Consider the following 18,957-nt stretch of genomic DNA (forward strand, 5'->3'; position numbering starts at 1 on the left):
GAGGCAGTAGCTAAATCCTGTCGTTTTTCCTGTATAATATTGCCAGGATTCGATCATTTTTGTCTGTCTCTTCTGCCAAGACTCTTGTTCATGCATTGGTTATTTCTCGGTTGGACTACTGCAACCTTCTTCTCACTGGCCTTCCTTCTTCTCACATCAGTCCGTTGGTTTCTGTTCGCCACTCTGCTGCTAAGATCATCTTCTTGCCTCGCCGCTCTGACCATGTTACTCCACTGCTGAAATCTCTTCATTGGCTTCCAATTCACTTCAGAATCCAATATAAACTTCTCCTGTTGACCTACAAAGCTTTTCACTGTCTAGCTCCTTCCTATCTCTCCTCTCTCATCTCACACTATTGCCCCGCTCGTGCTCTTCGCTCCTCTGATGTCATGTTTCTCGCCTGCCCAAGGGTCTCTACTTCCCTTGCTCGGCTTCGTCCATTTTCTTCTGCTGCCCTTTATGCCAGGAACGCTCTTCCAGAACATTTGAGAACTACAAGTTCAACCGCAGCTTTTAAAGCTCAGCTAAAAACTTTTCTTTTTCCTATAGCTTTTAAAACTTGATTTTGTTCTGACTTTATACTGTTAGTTTTACCCTACCCAGTGCCTGTTTACCCTACCCTGTGCCTGTTTGCATTCTCTCCCCCTCCTTATTGTTTTATTATGATTTTATTAGAATGTAAGCCTATGCGGCAGGGTCTTGCTATTTACTGTTTTACTCTGTACAGTACCATGTACACTGATGGTGCTATATAAATAAATAAATAAATAAATAATAATAATAATAATAATAATAATAATAATAATAATAATACTGTTTGTGGTATTAAATTTATCCTTAAGGGGCCTGTAAGGAGGGGATGTTGGTTTCTCCTCTGATACTTGCCTGGAGTAGTTCAGTCTCACTACTTCTGGCTCTGGATTTGTTTCATCTCTCTGTGTGTATAAGGGAGCATGCAGAAATTTGCATAAGCCACTTTGCTATCTGAAGGTTGTTTCCATGTGTTTTTTTCTTAATAAAAAGAGCCACAGAAACCTGAGTAAGTACTCCATCCTGAAACCTATAGGAAAAAAGGAATTATTATACTCCCCCCTTCCCCTAGGACTGCTCTGTTCAGTAATACATTCTTTTATGAGCTGAGAATAATGTCTATTAACTTCAAGGAATGACGCTGTAATATTTGATTATAAAAGTCATACCTTCTCTACTCCTAATGATAAAAGATGGAACTAGAATCTCTGTGAGACAATTTTCTCATGTCTGGTAAATCTGGAATCTAACACTTATCAGAGAAACTGCCACATCCATATACCTGACAATTACTTCAGTGGCCGAGATTGGGCAGAGGGAACTAATGTTTTCGAACACTATCACAAAACTAAACACACCCTTTCTTCCATGTGTATTTTAACAGGATATAGATATTTTGTTGTTCAGCTACATCTATTATAAATGTAACTGTATTTTTCATGTATGATTTATTAGTGCTTTGAAAACTTGTATTGAAGAACAACACAACAACAACAACAACAATAATAATCCTACGCATTTTTCTCATTAAGCATAAAGTAAGGAAAGAGTGTCTTCACTGACATACTTTCTTAATTTATTTAAGCAGTTATTAGTGATGAGATACAGCTGATTGTTCAGGCAAAGGCAAGATGTTGCAGAAAAAAGAGGAAGTCAGTCCTAAAAAACTAAAAAGTTTCAATCCTTATGTTCTGTAAAGAGAGGCTATTCCTTTGCAGTTTGCTGTTCTATCTCCAGTGGAACAAATAACATTTTTGCTTATTCCTTATCAAACAAGCACTAAGAACAGCAGAAAGAAGTTTTATCCTTAAAGGAAGCCTAAAAATGTTTTAATAAAATAAATAAATAAATAAATACATTTTGGAGAATGATGCAATATAAACAGAACAAAATGATCTAATCCCTTCTATGGTTGTTTCTCGCATATGGAAAAACCACAATTTAACAATACTTACAGAGAAACACTGCAGCATTACAGTGCAACAGAGGAGGAGAGGAGGGGCGAGAGCCAATATATAGGCTTGGATTTCCCCCTCTGGTGGCACCATGGGGAGGCTGTCTATGGCATGCCTCCCCGCCTAGTCTCCCACTCCCACCCACAATAGTCTCCCTACGCACAGGCTGTGCCAGGCGTTAACATAAGGCATTTCTCTAATTAGTGTGGACAGGATTGCAGCCATAGGTTGTATGCCTATGCATATTTAGCCCACTGAACAAAGTTAACTAACTTCTACAAGAACATGGACAGGATAGGGGTTTTAGACTTCCCTCTCTCTTTCAGGGCAATGGAGATTTTCCATTCAAATAAATACAGGATCTTCCTAGTTGACTCAGGCCACAGCTAGACCTAAGGTTTATCCTGGGATCATCCAGGGTTCACCCCTGCCTGAGCACTGGATCCCCTGTGTGTCACCTAGATGAACAGGTTTGACCCCTGGACGATCCAGGGATAAACCTTAGGTCTAGCTATGGCCATAGTCTTTCTCCCTGAGATAAACAGAGCAAGGCTGGGAGAGTAACATATAAGCCTAAGGCTTATATCTACATGTATAATTAAGCACTATGAAATGCTTAAAGTGACTTTTTTTTTTTGTAAAAACAACAACCACTGGTTGGTGGGGCAGTGGGTGCTGCATGTGGCCCACAGGCTGTGTGTTGCCCACCACTGCCCTGATGAATTAGCAGCAAAGTTAATCACCTGTTCTTACAAACAATATTTCACATGTGTGGCATAGATTCTACTCAGTATGTTCATTTATGTCTGCTGTGTTACCCAAGGAATAATGATCAACACTAAACCCTTCAAATGACTTAATCCAACATTATGCAATTTGAATAAAAAAGGCCACTTCATAGTAAATGACAGATGACATACTCACACATGTGATCATGTGATAGATGTTTTACTTGTAAAATAGAAAGCAAAAATGAGATTTACTTGCCATTGTTACAGTGTAACTGTATATGAAAAATATTATGGTAATCAGGTCTGAAATAATTTTGTTAACAAATGAAAAGAAAGAAAAGAAAACAGAATATATGAAATATAATGTAGGCACTTAACTATTTCTCAGTTGACCACAAACGAAAGATTAGCACTCCTGCCAGATTTTGCTTCCTTTCTGTGCCAGTGATAATTACATCAATAAGCCTGAGTCAGCAGATCTGTTGCTCTCTGATTCATTAATTAAAGCAATTTTACTGCTACCCCTATGATTTTTCAAGGACATCAAAAACACATTCAAAATCAAAACAGCACACATCATCAGTTCTGATATGTGCACAGCATGGATTGCTTTCATTGCAATCTCAAAAATTAGAAGAATATTTATAATTTAAAAAAGAATAAGATATTGTGTTAAGATTTCTTTATTGGACTACACACACAAAATACTTTTTAGCTAGTGAAACTGAGTAGCAATATATTTGCAGCATGCTAAAAAAAAAAGGCAAAATCGACAAAAAGTTCTCTGGAAGCATTTTATGATTGCTTTAGAATGAATCTAAATGTAAATGCTCATATTAAAGTAACTTTCAAGGCAATAGTCCCATAGCTTCTATTTTCCTCAATGTATAACATGCAATTCTTTTTCCAGTTAAAGCATTTTTAAGAATTCTCTGTAAGCATCATCTTGCATAAAACGTGTTATACATATATTTCAATCTCAAATGATTTTTGCTGTAAAAAAGTATTTATAAGCAATTCAATTAGTGTCTTTGCTATTTTCTGCAAGGCAGCAGTTTGATTTCGAATCAGTAAATGCCAGAAGATTACCTTTGGCATTTTGTCATCTTGCAGCACATTGTACAAAACCTAAATATAAAATAGTATCCACACATATGCATTCTAGAAATAACACTGACATTACAAAAGGCTCATAAATAAGTAATAGATTCAACTCCAAGCTAGTTTGATTGTTACATAGAGAATCTTATTTGAATTAATGTAGAAAAACTGCATGTGAAGTAGGTAGTTTTGGTACACAGATGACATAGGCGATATAACCCTCCAAAACAACCAAGAGATGAAAATATGCCATGAAATCCCTTTGCACACACCCTTTAACTAATCTGCCGTAACCTACAGGCCAGTTTAGACACTTGCTCAGGCAGCAACAGTCTTAGCATGATGAATGAACAGATGCTCACCCTTTTCTTCCATCATTCACATCACTTCACATCGGATATGGGCACTCCACATGGACATGCAGCAACCAAATTCATATTGTTCTTGCCAAATCTGTGTGTATATGTTGGAGATTGGAGGAATCAGGATGTGATGGAGAAAGGGGCATATGCTTGTTCCTCCATATTTATACACAGACCATTACCACCCAGATAAGTATCAGAACCAGGCCTAAGACATTCATGCACATCTGGCTCACGCCCCTGGATTGTTTCATGATTCTGTCCTAAGAGTTGTAAAAGCCTTAGGAATGGCTGGCTGCTCCTTATGGCAAGTTGCCTTTCCTCTTCCATTCCCTCTCCAGCCTCCTCCTGAAGTTATCTTGCCCTTCCTCCACTCTACATGCTGCTCAAATCTTCTATCCCAGATCTGTTCCAAATATCCAGCATACACTCTCAGATTCCCTTATTCCTTCCAGGATCACATGGTTGACTAAACACTATTGCCTTTTGGCAGTCCTTTCTTAGTTCCCATATGCTTTTTAACGAGCCTGGCGATACCACTAGCATAATTCTAACATAATTCCTGGAACAAAACTAGGCTTTCTAACTGCAGTGTCAGGGAAAGAACTGCACAACAAATACAGTTATCAATGATCTTTCAAGCAAATCTTTATTTTTATTTTGGCAACTTCAAGGCAAATATTTATTCTAAAAATTAGAACCAATCTAGGATAACATACACTTACAAATTACTCATGGAACTATAATAAAAAATCCTGCTTTTAAAAGAAAAAATAACTTACCTTTATAAGGCACTATTGATTCACCCATAACCTGAGATGGCGAAGCGAGCATTCACCTAACTGCTTAGCAAAGCACTTAAAATGTTTACAAGAAGAATGTTGTTACTCATAAGGTATGCTACTCGTAGATGTAAAAGTCCACCAATTTAGTACCATTGCTTTATGGATAAAGCCTTAAATTCTTCCATATTATGCAATAATTACTTTGGCATTAGTGAGGTCTTAGAAAAAGGTACATTGCTAAAATCCCAATAGGTAAAAAGAATGACTTCAAAGAATTACTTGTTCTGTTGTATAAGCCACTCTGCAATATTTACATTATGTCCTAATGGGATTGGTATTTGAGTAATATAACACCATCTTTGATGAGCTGCTGTTTGGTATTATTGTTAGCTAGAATCTACAGAAAACACACTAAAAAAGGACAAATGGAGCCAAATTAATAACAACAATATCAGGGGCGATTTTCCTTGTTTCACAGAAGTGAGAAATTCAAGCTTTCACATTGTTGCATCCACAGTGGAACACTCAGTCCTGAGTTTGCATTTACTATCAAGTGCAAACAGCAAAATCGGCACTACAAAATTATGATACAAATACTATCCATGCCCAAACACTTTTCATGGTTTACAGTTTAATCCTTATTTGCTGTTACAGAGACTACATTTCAATGAATTGGAAGCTGACTATAGGCATTAAGTCAAAGTAGGCATTAACTCGGGTTAATTCCGGCAATAAGTCAAAGAAGTAGAAACAACATGCAAGTGAGGCTATGGCCACGCTGAGTGTTCACATAGCTCTACCCTTAGATGTCCACATGTACAGTATGGACATCTGTAGGGGCATGCTTTCACACATACAGCTGTACACACAGAGGCTTGCACACAATTCAGAACCCCGATACCACAGCGTTCCAAAGAGGTCTCCATGTGTACAGCTATCCTGACACCTGAGGGTGGACAAACATGAACATCAAGGGTGGGCCTACTTGGCACAGCCAAGGCCCCACTCATGTGTTGTGTTTACTACTTTTAGTTAACACCTGAGTAGGGCGTCTTTAAGATCTTTCACCAGAGAGGTACCCAAACATACTAATCTTTGTGCAACCTACCTTAAATGCTGGAATAATAGTAGTGCAGATCAGTAGGGAATTATAGCTTGCATCAAAGATCTGCACGGTTGATATCTTTGTGATAGTTGACCTAGAGGAGGATATTCACTGCAGTAGGAGGTTGACTGGGAAAGGATGCTGTTAATAGGAAGCACCCTTCTTTATCATCAAGAGGAATAACATATCAAATTATTCTAGATTAATAGGATAAGACAAAAACAGCACTGCAGACAGAAGCTGTTTGTGGGTACCTGGGAGAGATATTTGTAATAGTGTTGCCTTACTCAAACTGGAGCCCCATGTATAAGGAAGGCTCATGTTTTGCCTTAAAGACACTGGTATCTGTGGAACAAAGAGTGCAACACATCCCTCATGCTCTAACAAAACAAAAAAGGAGGTTCTGGGTGTCTTTGTAGCCTCTGACAACCATACTGATGACTAAAACAGAATGAATAGTCTTGTGGGTCTATGGTTATAAGTACAAACAGAAGATAAGCAGTTTCAGATAGGACTATATCTCTCCGGATATTTACAGAAATCCTGAGAACTGTGGCTTGGATCAGGAATTTGTCTCCTATGAATAGAAGGGCTTCTTCCCCCTGCGGTAGGCTTCTGATCCAGTAGAGGAATCCCACTGGAGAAACTGATTTCTTGATTCCTCCTCTCCCCGCAGCTCCCTATGGTCCTTGTAAATCTACTTCAATAGGTTGTGGGATCCTCCACCAGGGTGAAAAGTGGAACTAGAAGCTCTGGGGAGCAGGGCCGGTGCTACCATAGAGGACACTCAGGCGGCCGCCTAGAGCGCCAAGCTAAGGGGGGCACCGGGTGCTGCGCAGCACTCACGCGCATTGTTGGCTGTGAACCGGGCCAGCCCAGCCCAAGGATTCAGCTGGGCCTGGGCGGGCGAGGTGGCGCCCCACGCCCGCCCAGCCAAAGCGAAGCCAGGGACACTGGGGTGTGGTGGGGGTTCCGCGTTCGTACTTCCGCTTGGAAGCCGCCCTCCCAGAGCTGGGAGGCCGCCGCCAGAAGAAGAAAAAGCACGTGGCAAGCTCGACCCTGGCCCATGCCAGCCTCTGCCTTACTCCCGAGGAAAGGGCACCAGGTCGCCTCACCTCTCTCCTCAAACAGGCTGCGATGTCCAGGCAGGCGGGCAAGCAGGACTCCCTCTCCCTTCCCCCAGGAAAGCTAGGGACTTGTGGACTCCTCGCAAGGCAAACTCTCCTGCTTCCCGATCCTGCACGCGTGGATCAACAGGACTTGCATCCAGGAGGCACCAGTGCAGCCCAATCCGCCTATGCCTCCTTACTCAGAAGCCTTATTCCCCTGAGTAAACGTGCGGGGGGGGGATCGGGATGCCAGGCTGCATAGTGCGTTGCGTTCGCACGGAAGTAAGTCCCGGTGAATTCCAGACGGCTCGGTCCCAAATCAAAGTGAGACAGTCCCAGCTCTCCACTTGGCGCACACATTCGGACTTCCGCACAATTTGGGGGGGGGGGGGTTGCAAATAGCTTGCCTTGTCTAGGGCGCAAAATAGTCTGGCACTGGCCCTGCTGGGGAGGAAAGTAAATCACCTTTCTTTTTCAACCAGCAGGAGTATTCTGAGCAGAACTCCACTCAAAGGATGCTGCTGGGAGCAAAGTGTGGATCTCATCCTAGGAGATTACAAAGTTCTTTGACAAGAGGACTGTAAAGTATATTAATGTATGTGCAACTTACCTTAAGCACTGGAATACTGATGGAAGAACCATATATTTTGTAAGAGATGTAACTATCTTTTGCGTATAGATGTGGAAAACTGACTTTTGAGCAATCTGAGATAGAGATGATTCATTTCCTTTTTTCTTAATATTTGAATTTTTTATCAACCTTAATTTACATCAAAAGTGCCCCTTAAACTTAGACATATTTAGATTTTATAGTATGAAAGCATTATAGTATGTCAGATTCTGGATTGTCATATAAATTTGTTAACATGACTCTTACTCAGCCTGTGCAACAATAATTGCAATTCAGTTTCAGATAAGATAAATCTATAGAACAATCTGCTTTGCATCTCCAATACTAAGAACTATAGGATGCCCTAGTTTTACCCAGATGTGATATATTCTTATGCTCTACTGCTTGCCTCCTAATAAATAAATGAAGTTAAATATTTTTAGTAGCCAAACTTCTTAACTTCGTATCAGAAATATCAGACAGTCTGCTGCATAATCTCACTAATACTAAATAATGTTTAATTAATTTATTCATACTCTTGCTAAAGTCTATACTTGAATTCAAGAAAAATTAGTTGAGACCTGATATTTCATTTATGGAATTATCTATAAACATCACAGATAAAATCTGTACAGTCTGTGTTTGGAATAATACACGAGTGATGGTGATTTCTATCTTGGGAAACATTTACTTCTGTTTGCTAAAACTTTACACTGACATCTAATCAAAATATTGACTACTTAGAGGAAGTTTACAAATCAAAGAGAAAGCTGAAATAAGCACCTGATTTCAGATTTGATGATGTTAGAGAGGTGTATCACAAGGCACAGTGTTTCATAATTTTGAAATTGATCCTTTATCATGTCAGCTGTAGAGAGCCAAACTAGACTTAATTGTGTGAATTCAGAGAGTAAGGTATATTTCTCCCTCCCCAACCACTGTGGTCCAACCAAAAATTATCCTCCCCACCCCCACATAAAAAGTTTCATTAGTTCCAATAGAATCTCCCCCCTCCCAAGGCAAATGGCAGTGTGGAGGTGGTGGTTTTCACTGGAGTCATTATAGAGAAGGAGAGAGTTGAATACCCTTACCCCACCCCCTGTGGTCCCAATGTTGCTGAGGCTGCTTCCTGACTACTATTTACGTAACAAAAAATGAGTACATTAATTGCATTTGCACAAATAATGCCATGTCTATTTTGGCTCAAAGTTCCAACATGAAGAACACAACTATTCTGCCTGAGGTATCAGCCCTTCATAGATACCAATCGTTCATGCTTGTACCTTCCTTCTCAACTTTTATAACAAGGAAGTATAAGAAAAATCTTCCTTGGCTTCATTTCAAATAGTCGTCGTCCCCTAAAGGCTTTTTCAGATAACAAGAAAACATATATATATTTGTATTGCTAAACAAGTGCTACCTTTATCCAGCAGTTGGTTTCAAGGATGGGAAAGAGCACCCTTAAAATGGATACTGGGGAGGGGGGTTAGGTGTACTGCTGTGTCAGGGAGATAAGAAGATTGTTTGTGGCTAATAAATTAGAGGTGGTTACTTATGTCATATAATTACATTCTGTACACCATCCAAGCCAGAAAAGACACTAAACTAAGGCAGAGGAACAGAGATTTACATTTTTTTCCAGTGACAAATCTTTCTCTTTGAATATTGCAATAAAATAATATTTTCCTGTCAGAGGAACTAACTTGGGGAAAGACAGAGCCCTGGATTACAAAACCCATTTGGTCATGAAGCTCACTGGGAGACTTTGGGGCAGTCACTGACTCACATCCTAGCCTATCTCACAGGGTTTTTGAAGGATAAAATAGAAGATGTGGGGTGGGGTAGGTCATGTATGCCACCTTGGGCTTCCTGGAGGAAAGGTGGCATATAAATGTAACAAATAAACAAATACATTTTAAAAATGTAAATTCTTTGAAACAACTGAATAGGAACTGTGCATTTGTAAAATATAGCTATCTGTAAAGACCTTAGACCCATGATCCCCATAACAAACTGGAAGAACTGAAGACAGTCACCTCAAGCTTAAATTGATTTATTTTGGAGGAAGTTTTATCTAAACCAGTGCAAATTATTTCCAACTAATATTTTATGAGTTAATTGTCATTGCGAATAAAAGCAAAACTTTTTTTTTAAAAAAAAAAATCATGACAAAATCTATCTTTCCTTATGAAATGGGTCCGCTTCCCTGGGTATTTCAAAAGACTCTGAATCATGCACAAAATCAGGGTAAATTCACACATTTGGTTTTGATGAGGAACACGTTGAATTTACGAATTCACAACGTGCAGAAAATCAGAAGTGACTATCTCAAAGAAAACATTTTCGTTACTTTTTTGTCTGTCATGTAAGAACTGAATTATATAAACATATCTTTGCATGAAAATGAGTTGCTAAAGTCACTTCAAGAAGACTTTTACCTCTTCCAAAACATGTGTTAAGATATAAGAAACAAGCATGAGTTCCAGGTTTGGACGTCATGCTGACCAAGCCAGGGACAAAGGGTCCCTGACTCATTTAGCTGCTCCCACTGGCAGGCAGAGCCAAGCAAGAGCAATTGAGCCGCCTGCACTAGCATGCTGGTTACCTCACGGTAATCCAGAATTAAACAAATCGCTAGGTTGCTGTGACCTGCAAACCAAGCCATAAAGTTAGCTTCCTTTGTCTTGCCTGCTTGTTCCTGAGTCTAATTTCATAGACAGTATGACAAAGAGTTGTATTGAGGTCTACCAGGACCAGAGAAATGGACTCTTCGTTGCTTTGCCCTGCTGTTGGTATCTGCCTCCAGTCCATGTACTATGTTTGATATATCAGAAGCAGCCAGAAATTGTTTTGCTCTACCATTCTTGTCTCTCACATAATACTACACACTTGTGAAGTAAAATCCTCTACTTGTGTCAGAACAATTACATTCTGGGATATAATCAGACTGCAAATATATTTTGAATAATTCCCCGCCCCAACCACCAAATGCATCTCAGCCTCCTACAATGGTTACATTCTTGAGCACTTATATTCTTAGACATACTGAATTACTTGATTTGAGATAATAATTGCCCATTTTTGTTATTGGCTCTGTTCCTTTGTGTTTAATAAGCAGCCTGATAAGAGAAATATAGGTGATTAACTTTTACCCTTCACCTAATCTCCATGCTAGGAAAACCTGTACCTGTTTCATTCCTGCTGCTGTTTAAAACACAAGAGCATATCTAATTTAAATGTTGGCGATCTTAACTTATTATATCAGGAATAGGCAAGCTTTTAGTGATAGCACAAGTTTATGTTAGTAGTTGTTTTGAAAAGAAATCTAAAAGACATAAATTTAAGCTTGTTTTTCTCTAGGAACAAAAGTCTGAAAGTTGCACAATGATGATTCAGTTCATCATGGAAGTTCTGCTGCACAACGACAATTCAAGCTGTATGAATGTATGGAACTTATGAAGTTGCCTTAGGCTGCCATACATAACTAGTTGATCTAACCCAGTATTGTCTACATGGGGATCTCAATGAAAACAAATTATGCACAATACTTAGGAGGCTGCATGCAGCCTGTGAGCAGTATGTTATTCAGAACTAACCTGCTTCATTAACAATTAACTTAACAAAAAACCATAAAAGAGTTTTGTTTATCTGTTTGTGGGTTTTAACTGCATAATAATCTAGTCTCCAGGGCACAAAGGGCACTCTTCCCAATTTACTATAATTTCAAGTACTCTCATCAAATAGCAATGGTCAAATTCCCCCCCCCCCCAGTCAATTAAACCTTCTTTATAAACTATTCTGTGAACTCACACATCCATTCTCAATTTCAGAAAATTCTTTTACATTTTTAAAGGAAAGTACAAAGAATCCAAGTTAGCCTTGGAAATAAACTTCGGTACTTCCTTTCTTTGCTCTTCTTTGGAGGACAACAGATGACATAGGCCAAATAAGTCTTATGTAGCTAACGTTTCTCTCACACAATTTTGCAAAATGGTTGATAAAATATTTTACAGATTGCTTGTGTAACTTTTGTAACTTGCTTGTGCAATCCTATACCCACTTATCTGGGAGTAAGCTGCACTGAACTCAGTGGAACATACTTCTGAGGAGACATGTAAAGGATTGCAGAATTAAGTGATCAATACTAGGTACTGGCTTTTCCTGGAAAACTGGCATTAATTGAAGTTGTTCAGAAAGTACTGTCACATTTAAAAAATAAGACTTGTATAAATATAAACGTTGAAATAGGTGGGGTTGTTTTTCATTTCACACATACAGAAAGACTTACCATTCTCACTGTCGGACTTGTTTTCGTGCTCGGTATCAGTTAAAGTGAGGGCTGAGTTGGAACGGCTTGAGAGACAGGAACTGCGGCCTGATTTGACCCCCCTGCCCCAAAGTCTCATGGCATGCTCTGGAGACATCACTCCTTCATTTTCTGTATCAGCATCTGACCCTGCACTGATAGAGTAACCTCTGTGGGGGAGCCCCATTTCAGCACAAAATGCCAGTCCTCTTCGAGTTGCTGGTTCACAAACTCCTAACTGCCTTAGGGTAAAATTCTGTCCTGATTAGGGAAGAAAAAGATAACAAAATATGAGAAACAATGTTGGTGGGTTTTTTTTTAGAAAACAGAATCCTTAAAATAAACACACAATAGCTATACAAGTTTTTCTAGGTATATCACATCATCTTTTGTTAAGCTCTCGCTATGGTCAAGTATATCCTTTTTGTATCTGCAGTGACCCCTTTCATTCTCTCCGTCTAAGCCATTCTTTATCAACTACTTAAGCACATCAGGAGTTCTCTAAGGTAGAAAAGAAATATAGAAAGACCTGTAAACGAAGAAGAGCTAGTTCAGCATATAGGATTAACCTTATGAAAGTGTGAAAGTAATAACAAGTGTGTATCGAGATTATCTGTCTCTGTCCTGGCTAAACTCCTAAACAGCATATTTTTCCATCCAGATGCCACCTGTCATAAGAAAATGTTGCTTCCCTAAAGAATAAAGCATTCATTAGATTAGAATAAGGGCTCAGTTTATCTTTATTAAATCTTCCTGCTTTAGCTGAATGCCTAAAAGCAAATAAGTACATTACTTTTTTTCCTGAAAAAGAACATGCAAGACTAGCAACCGATGATTGCTATTCCTAGATTTTCAATTTTGGGTTTGATGGTTTAATCTAGTCAAATGCAAATCAGATATATTATTTTAAAATTTAAAGTTTGATATTTTCCAGAGAAAGTGGGGGCCACTTCTGTGTCATGTTTTGGAGGATCAGAATTTATTTTATTATTATTTAATTAATTATGTTCTATATTTGTATGCTACTATTAAGGGAAAACCCTCTCAAAGTAGCTTACAAAATGTGATACAAACACAATAATAAAACAATAATTAAAAATCAGCTAAAAACTAAATATACTATCTAGTAAAATACCCAACTCCAATAAACTGAAGAGACATACAACTGAATATTAAATGATTAGATGAATAAATCAGGTGTAATACATTTGAAACTTCTAAGTATATTTAAATTACGGTATTTACAAAATATTGCTTTAGTAAAGACTGTATTTTCATTTTACTTTTATTTGTCTCAAATCCTCTCTCTCTTTGGGCCTTATCCCGGGGATGGCCCCAGAAACATACCTGTACGTCCCCATGATGCACAGGGTATCCCGGGGGGCAGGGAGGAAAGATCCCTCCATTTCCCCAGGATAACTGGATGGCTTTTAGCCCAATTTTTCCTGCGGCCTCAGGATCATCCTGAGACCACGGGATGTGTGGGCAGCCATCCCAGTTTCGTCCCAGATCGTCGCGAGTAAATGCGAGGAGCTGGGAACCGGACATGGGACACGGAGCTCTTCAGGTGCTCTGTGCCCATCAGGGGTGCGGAGGGGAGTTGGAGAGGGCCTTTTTTTACCTTTTATTTTTTGCTGGAGTGCGAGTGCGCTCCAGCTCCTGTTTGTAAAAAAAAATAAAAAAAATGGCTGCCACAATGGGCGCAATGCCTGGGAAGTTGTGCGGCCCAAGTGGACTGAGGGGGAGGATCTCACGATCAGCATATTGTGAGATCCTCCCCCTCCCCTCCCCTGGTGTAGACAAGCTCCTCTCTCTCTCACACACACACACATCACTGATCATTCAAGATCAGTGGTTCTCAACCTTTTATGCTCCATTCCCCCCTTTCACCATTGTTCAGAATTTGTTGATTTTGCTGGTCTGTGACTGTAATAAATAACAATGTAACAATGTAATGTAATATAATTCCCCCTTCCCAAGATAGTCTAACTCAAAAGGTGAATTCCAAATAATATGCATATAATATTGAAAATCTTTTAATTTTTTCTATATTAGTCCCATTTAAAGGGGCAACGCAAAGCATGGCCCCTTTTACATTCTCAGCTCCCATGCTTTGCGTTGCCCCTTTAAATGGGAAACTTGAAACTTCTAGGATTGCAAGGGAGGGAGGGAAAAGAGAGCAAAGGCCTGGCTTTTGCAGACGATATGACACTTTTCTGGGACATTTTTAATAACGTGTAGGAAGACATAATCTACGGGACATCATACTTTGCTGAATAGTGGTCCCAATTCCCATATCCTGGAACCCTAAAATTCCCCCCAGGGGGGAATTCTCCCCTTGTTGAGAACCCATGTTCTAGCTCTTTCAATTATAATCTGTAACAGCCTTCCCCAACCTGGTGCCCTCCACATATTTTAGACTCTCTCCCATCAACTCCAGCCAGCATGCCCATGATGGGAGAATTCTGGGGCAATGCTGGGAGAACACTGAAGAACGTAGGGAGTTGGGAGGCAAAAATATCTAGAGGGCACCAGATGTGGGAATGTTGATCTATATTATGAATCATTATACTACTGGAATTGTAATGTTAACTGTGCTGTCGGACCTGCTCCTATGTATGATGAGACAAGTGGGTATGTGAGACAGGGCCTTTTCAGTGGTGGTCCTAAGGGATACCCTCCTTATAGAGAACTGCTGAACCCCTTCTGTTTTACTCTGCTGAAGATATTTTCATTTTAACATGATTTTAATGTTTGATTTTAGTTTGTCAATTTGCTGTTTTCTGCTTTAATCCGGTTGCAGATTTCTCTACTTTTATTATTGCTTTATACTTATTTTTATTATTTGCTTATTTTGTTTTTTGAAAGCTGTTTTGTTTGTTTTAACAGGAAAGAGGTGTATACACTAATATTTTTCTAAAGCTATTTTCTAGCAAGAACTCTAGTGATTGTCCTAAATACATTGTTGTGTGTAAATGTGTATTAATCTCAGAAGTACAGAATCAAACACAATAAAAAAGAACAACCGGAATATGAAGACCTAGATACACAGAAGAATGAATGGTCCATGAAAAGCACAAGGAGTTAATGCCCCAGACCTTGACAGCTTTCAAGTGTGCCAGTTAATTACTTTATTGCTGTGGTCATATCAGTTGTTGCAATCAGTTTTATCCCAGTCAGAATTGTAAATGGATTCTGACTACGACATTCATAAATAATGAAAAACAGTTGCTGCAATTAGCTACAAATCAAATAGTACTTATCACTGAGTTGTGAATAAATAACAGAACAAAAATGCATGCAGGGAGGAAAGGCAACTGTCACAGCAGTAAATAGCCATACTGGTGAGTAAATTGTGTGAAGGCTATTCGAGAAGATGAATCAGTAAACAATCAACTGTTTAAATAAGAACCATGCTATGTAACTTATCAAAGTTTGTGCAAATGCTGAAATGTACGATTTCCAGCACATTTACTGAACATTTGCACATCATCAGTACTATTTAGCGTCTGTACAATATTCCTATGTTTAGAACTACTAAGAATTATTCCAACGTTTGTTTGTAGTGGAGTGAATAGGAAAATGTTTCTATACATGCAGAGCCTAAATTTTGTATCAGAACTTAAAATCCAAAATAAAGAAAACATTATTTGTCTAGGAGGTAACCTACAGGGCCCGAACAATTAGCTGTCACTATTATTTATTTTATTTTATTGGTTTAAAATTATTTTCAGGTTGCCTTTAAGGGTAAAACCCGCTCAAGGTGGCATATAAGATAAAAACCATACAAACAATTTTAAACCAGCCTTTGTTTTTAATGAACTTTTAATGAATATATTTATTTATTTATTTATTTATTTATTGCACTTATATACCACTTCCATAGCCAGGGCTCTCTGGGCGGTTTACAGAAATTTTAAAATTAAGATTAAAAACGAGTATACAAAATTTAAAATTCTAAAACACAGACCATACACACATAAAGCATTAAAAACCGTTAAAAAACTAAACACGTGGGTAATTAAGATGTGCTGCCATATGCTTGGGCAAAGAGGAAAGTCTTAACCTGGCGCCGGAAAGATAGCAGCGTTGGCACTAGGCGAGCTTCGTCAGGGGTCATTCCATAGTCTGGGGGCCACCACCGAAAAGGCCCTGTCCCTCGTTGCCACACTCCGAGCCTTTCTCGGAGTAGGCACCCGGAGGAGGACCTTAGATGTTGAACGTAGTGACTGGGTATATTCACGTCGGGAGAGGCGTTCCGTCAGGTATTATGGTCCCAAGCCGTGTATTAATTTTGTAATATCTATTTTCAGGTCGCCTTTAAGGGTAAAACCCTCTCAAGGTGGCATATAAGATAAAAAACCATACAAAACAAATATAACAAAATTAAATAGCTATCTATTCATTAAAAGTCCATTAAAAACAAAGGTTGCTGATTGAAAATAATAATAAAAACAGCAGAACACTAGTGTAACTATACCATGGTGGTCTACTTTCATTGAAACATATAGGGATGAATTTGCTTCAAAAATAATTTGGCTTGCTTTTAAGCGCAGAAGCCCTCCTAACAGTAAAATTCACATAATAAAAACTGATGTGATAAAACAACAGATATTCTAAAGAATAACAAACGGCATCTTTAGCCCATGCATACAACACACAACTACAGCTAGAACCCAGTCCGATAAAACATAATCAGGGGAAGGTCAAGGTACACAAGTAGGTTTTCAGGGCCCGCCTTAAAGCCTGCAACGATGGGGCCGGGCAGTCTTCCGATGGCAACCCATTCCTGTGGTGAAAGACCAAAGCAGAAACAGCTCTTTCTTGTGTACTCACCCACCTAACTGCCCCCAATGGTGAGAAGAGCCACTCTTGCTGTTATTAAAGTGCAGGTTGGTTGATATGGGTCTAGGTGGTCCTTAAGAAATTTGGCCCCAAACTGTTTAAAAATTTAAAGTCAAAACCAGCACTTTAAACTGGGCTCAGAAACACACTAGTGCAAATAGTGCAGCTGACACAGGAACTGTTGCATCAGGAAGCACATCTTTAGTAAACTGAAAGAGGTAAAGGTTCACCTAAAATCTACCATATGGCAAGAAAGACTTAACCATCCTAGTATGCTCTCAGCAAACAGTAAGCTTTCCTTTTCAATTCAGTTGAAAAGAAAGCAAGTATTATATGACTTGCTAATTATATTATATTAAAGCACTTTTTGTTTGTATTATGAAAATATTTGGTAATTTCCGCTCTTAATATTAATAATAATAAATAATGTTTATAGAGACTATGATGATTTGTAATTTTCTGAAACTCTCTGATATTCTTTTTGTATTACTTTGAAATAGATTAAATAAGATAAATAAAACCATTAAAAAACATGCAAGTGTATTCACCAGATAGGTAAACCGCCTGTCTAATTAATTGGCATTCAAAGTTACTAATGAATTCATCATAATTAAATATTATATATTAAACTATGTAATGCATGTATTATGTTGGTATTCCACATACTTAAATATGTTATGTTATCTGCCAACAACATTTGCGGGAAGGTACCTGAGAGGGCTTGAAGGCTATGTTTTAAGCCCAGATTCTGGGTTACATCTCTGTGGCCCAGGGGATATATAGGTGATAAGGAATGGTTTATTCAAAATATCTGAGGTTCAGACTACAGCACATCTTTCAGAGAAAAGTGAATAAGTGAGGAGAGCTGTGGAAAAAGCTAGTGGAAAGAAAAAAGGCCATTAGGTAAGATGGCAGGATCTAACTTCTGCAGAATCTACACTATTGAAGCACAATGACAACTATTGGGGCCCATGACACATTCCATATACCATTTTCAAACTGCTTTCAAAGTGTTATATCTTGCTTGATGTAGAACTGAAATATCCCAACTCATCCCAAATTCCTAGAAAATAGCCTAGGAAAAGTTCATATGGCCAAAGTGTGACCCAAGAAGGACATGAACAAATGTCACACTTTGGATTGCATGCATGTTTCACCCTGAATCACAACAGCTAGTTTATTGCTCTGACACTTTTCCAAATCACTATTCAATACTTTAAGAGAGTGGATGCTATACAGAGATTTGGATGAGTGCTGAACAGTTCACCAGGCACTCAGCTGCAATAAGTTGTGTTTTTAGAATTCTAATTTTGTTTTTTATTTGATTCTGTACATCGCATAGAGAATATGTACATACGACTTGCCGTTCAACCTCAAAGTTTAGGCAAGACATGGCAAAGCAAGTTTATCAAAGAAAAGAGAAAACAGGCAAGACACAAAGCTATCATATTATGCAACTGTAGAATAACCTTTCACTTATAGGATGAGCTACACCACATCAACTGTGCATGCATATGATCATTACAGCACTTGGTCTAATCCTTGAAGTCAAACTCGTAAAGAATACTGTATTATTAAACTTTGCATTATATACACACCTGTTATCAGAGTTAACATACTTTTCTACCTTCTTTTGCTAGTGTATTTTTTCTACTCCTGTTCATAAAGCCATTTTCGGATTATAGCCATAACCTTCTACCCCAGTTTGTAAAAATGTACTTCGGGAACGAAAAATGGAAAGGATGGATTGAGAAACAAAGAGATGAAGGAAAAGGTAGATATGATCAAGGTTAACAATATGGGTAGACCAATGGATGAATATATATTATGGATTCAGGAAGAAAAGACAAATGACAGATGAAAAAGGGGAGCGTAGAGCTAAGGGAGTGTAGAGTAGAGGTATAGATGTTGTGACTATGCAAGATGAATATGTGCATGCATGGAATGTGTATGGGGCATCGAGGCTGGAGAATCACTGAAAGGCCACCACCAAGAAACAACTAAAATCTAGATTCAAG

The 18,957-nt window shown here is 38.7% G+C and overlaps 1 protein-coding gene across 1 annotated transcript in view; it reads right to left on the reverse strand.

Moving 5' to 3' along the window:
- LOC134404426 (teneurin-3-like) overlaps positions 1-18,957 on the reverse strand; it is a 211,603-nt gene that overhangs the window by 177,651 nt on the left and 14,995 nt on the right. The window contains exon 2 of the mRNA XM_063135114.1: positions 12,077-12,355. Within this exon, the coding sequence (XP_062991184.1) occupies positions 12,077-12,355 (279 nt within the window). The remainder of the gene's footprint in view (positions 1-12,076; positions 12,356-18,957) is intronic.

Source organism: Elgaria multicarinata, chromosome 10 (assembly GCF_023053635.1).
Source record: "Elgaria multicarinata webbii isolate HBS135686 ecotype San Diego chromosome 10, rElgMul1.1.pri, whole genome shotgun sequence".
Classification (NCBI taxonomy): domain Eukaryota; kingdom Metazoa; phylum Chordata; class Lepidosauria; order Squamata; family Anguidae; genus Elgaria; species Elgaria multicarinata.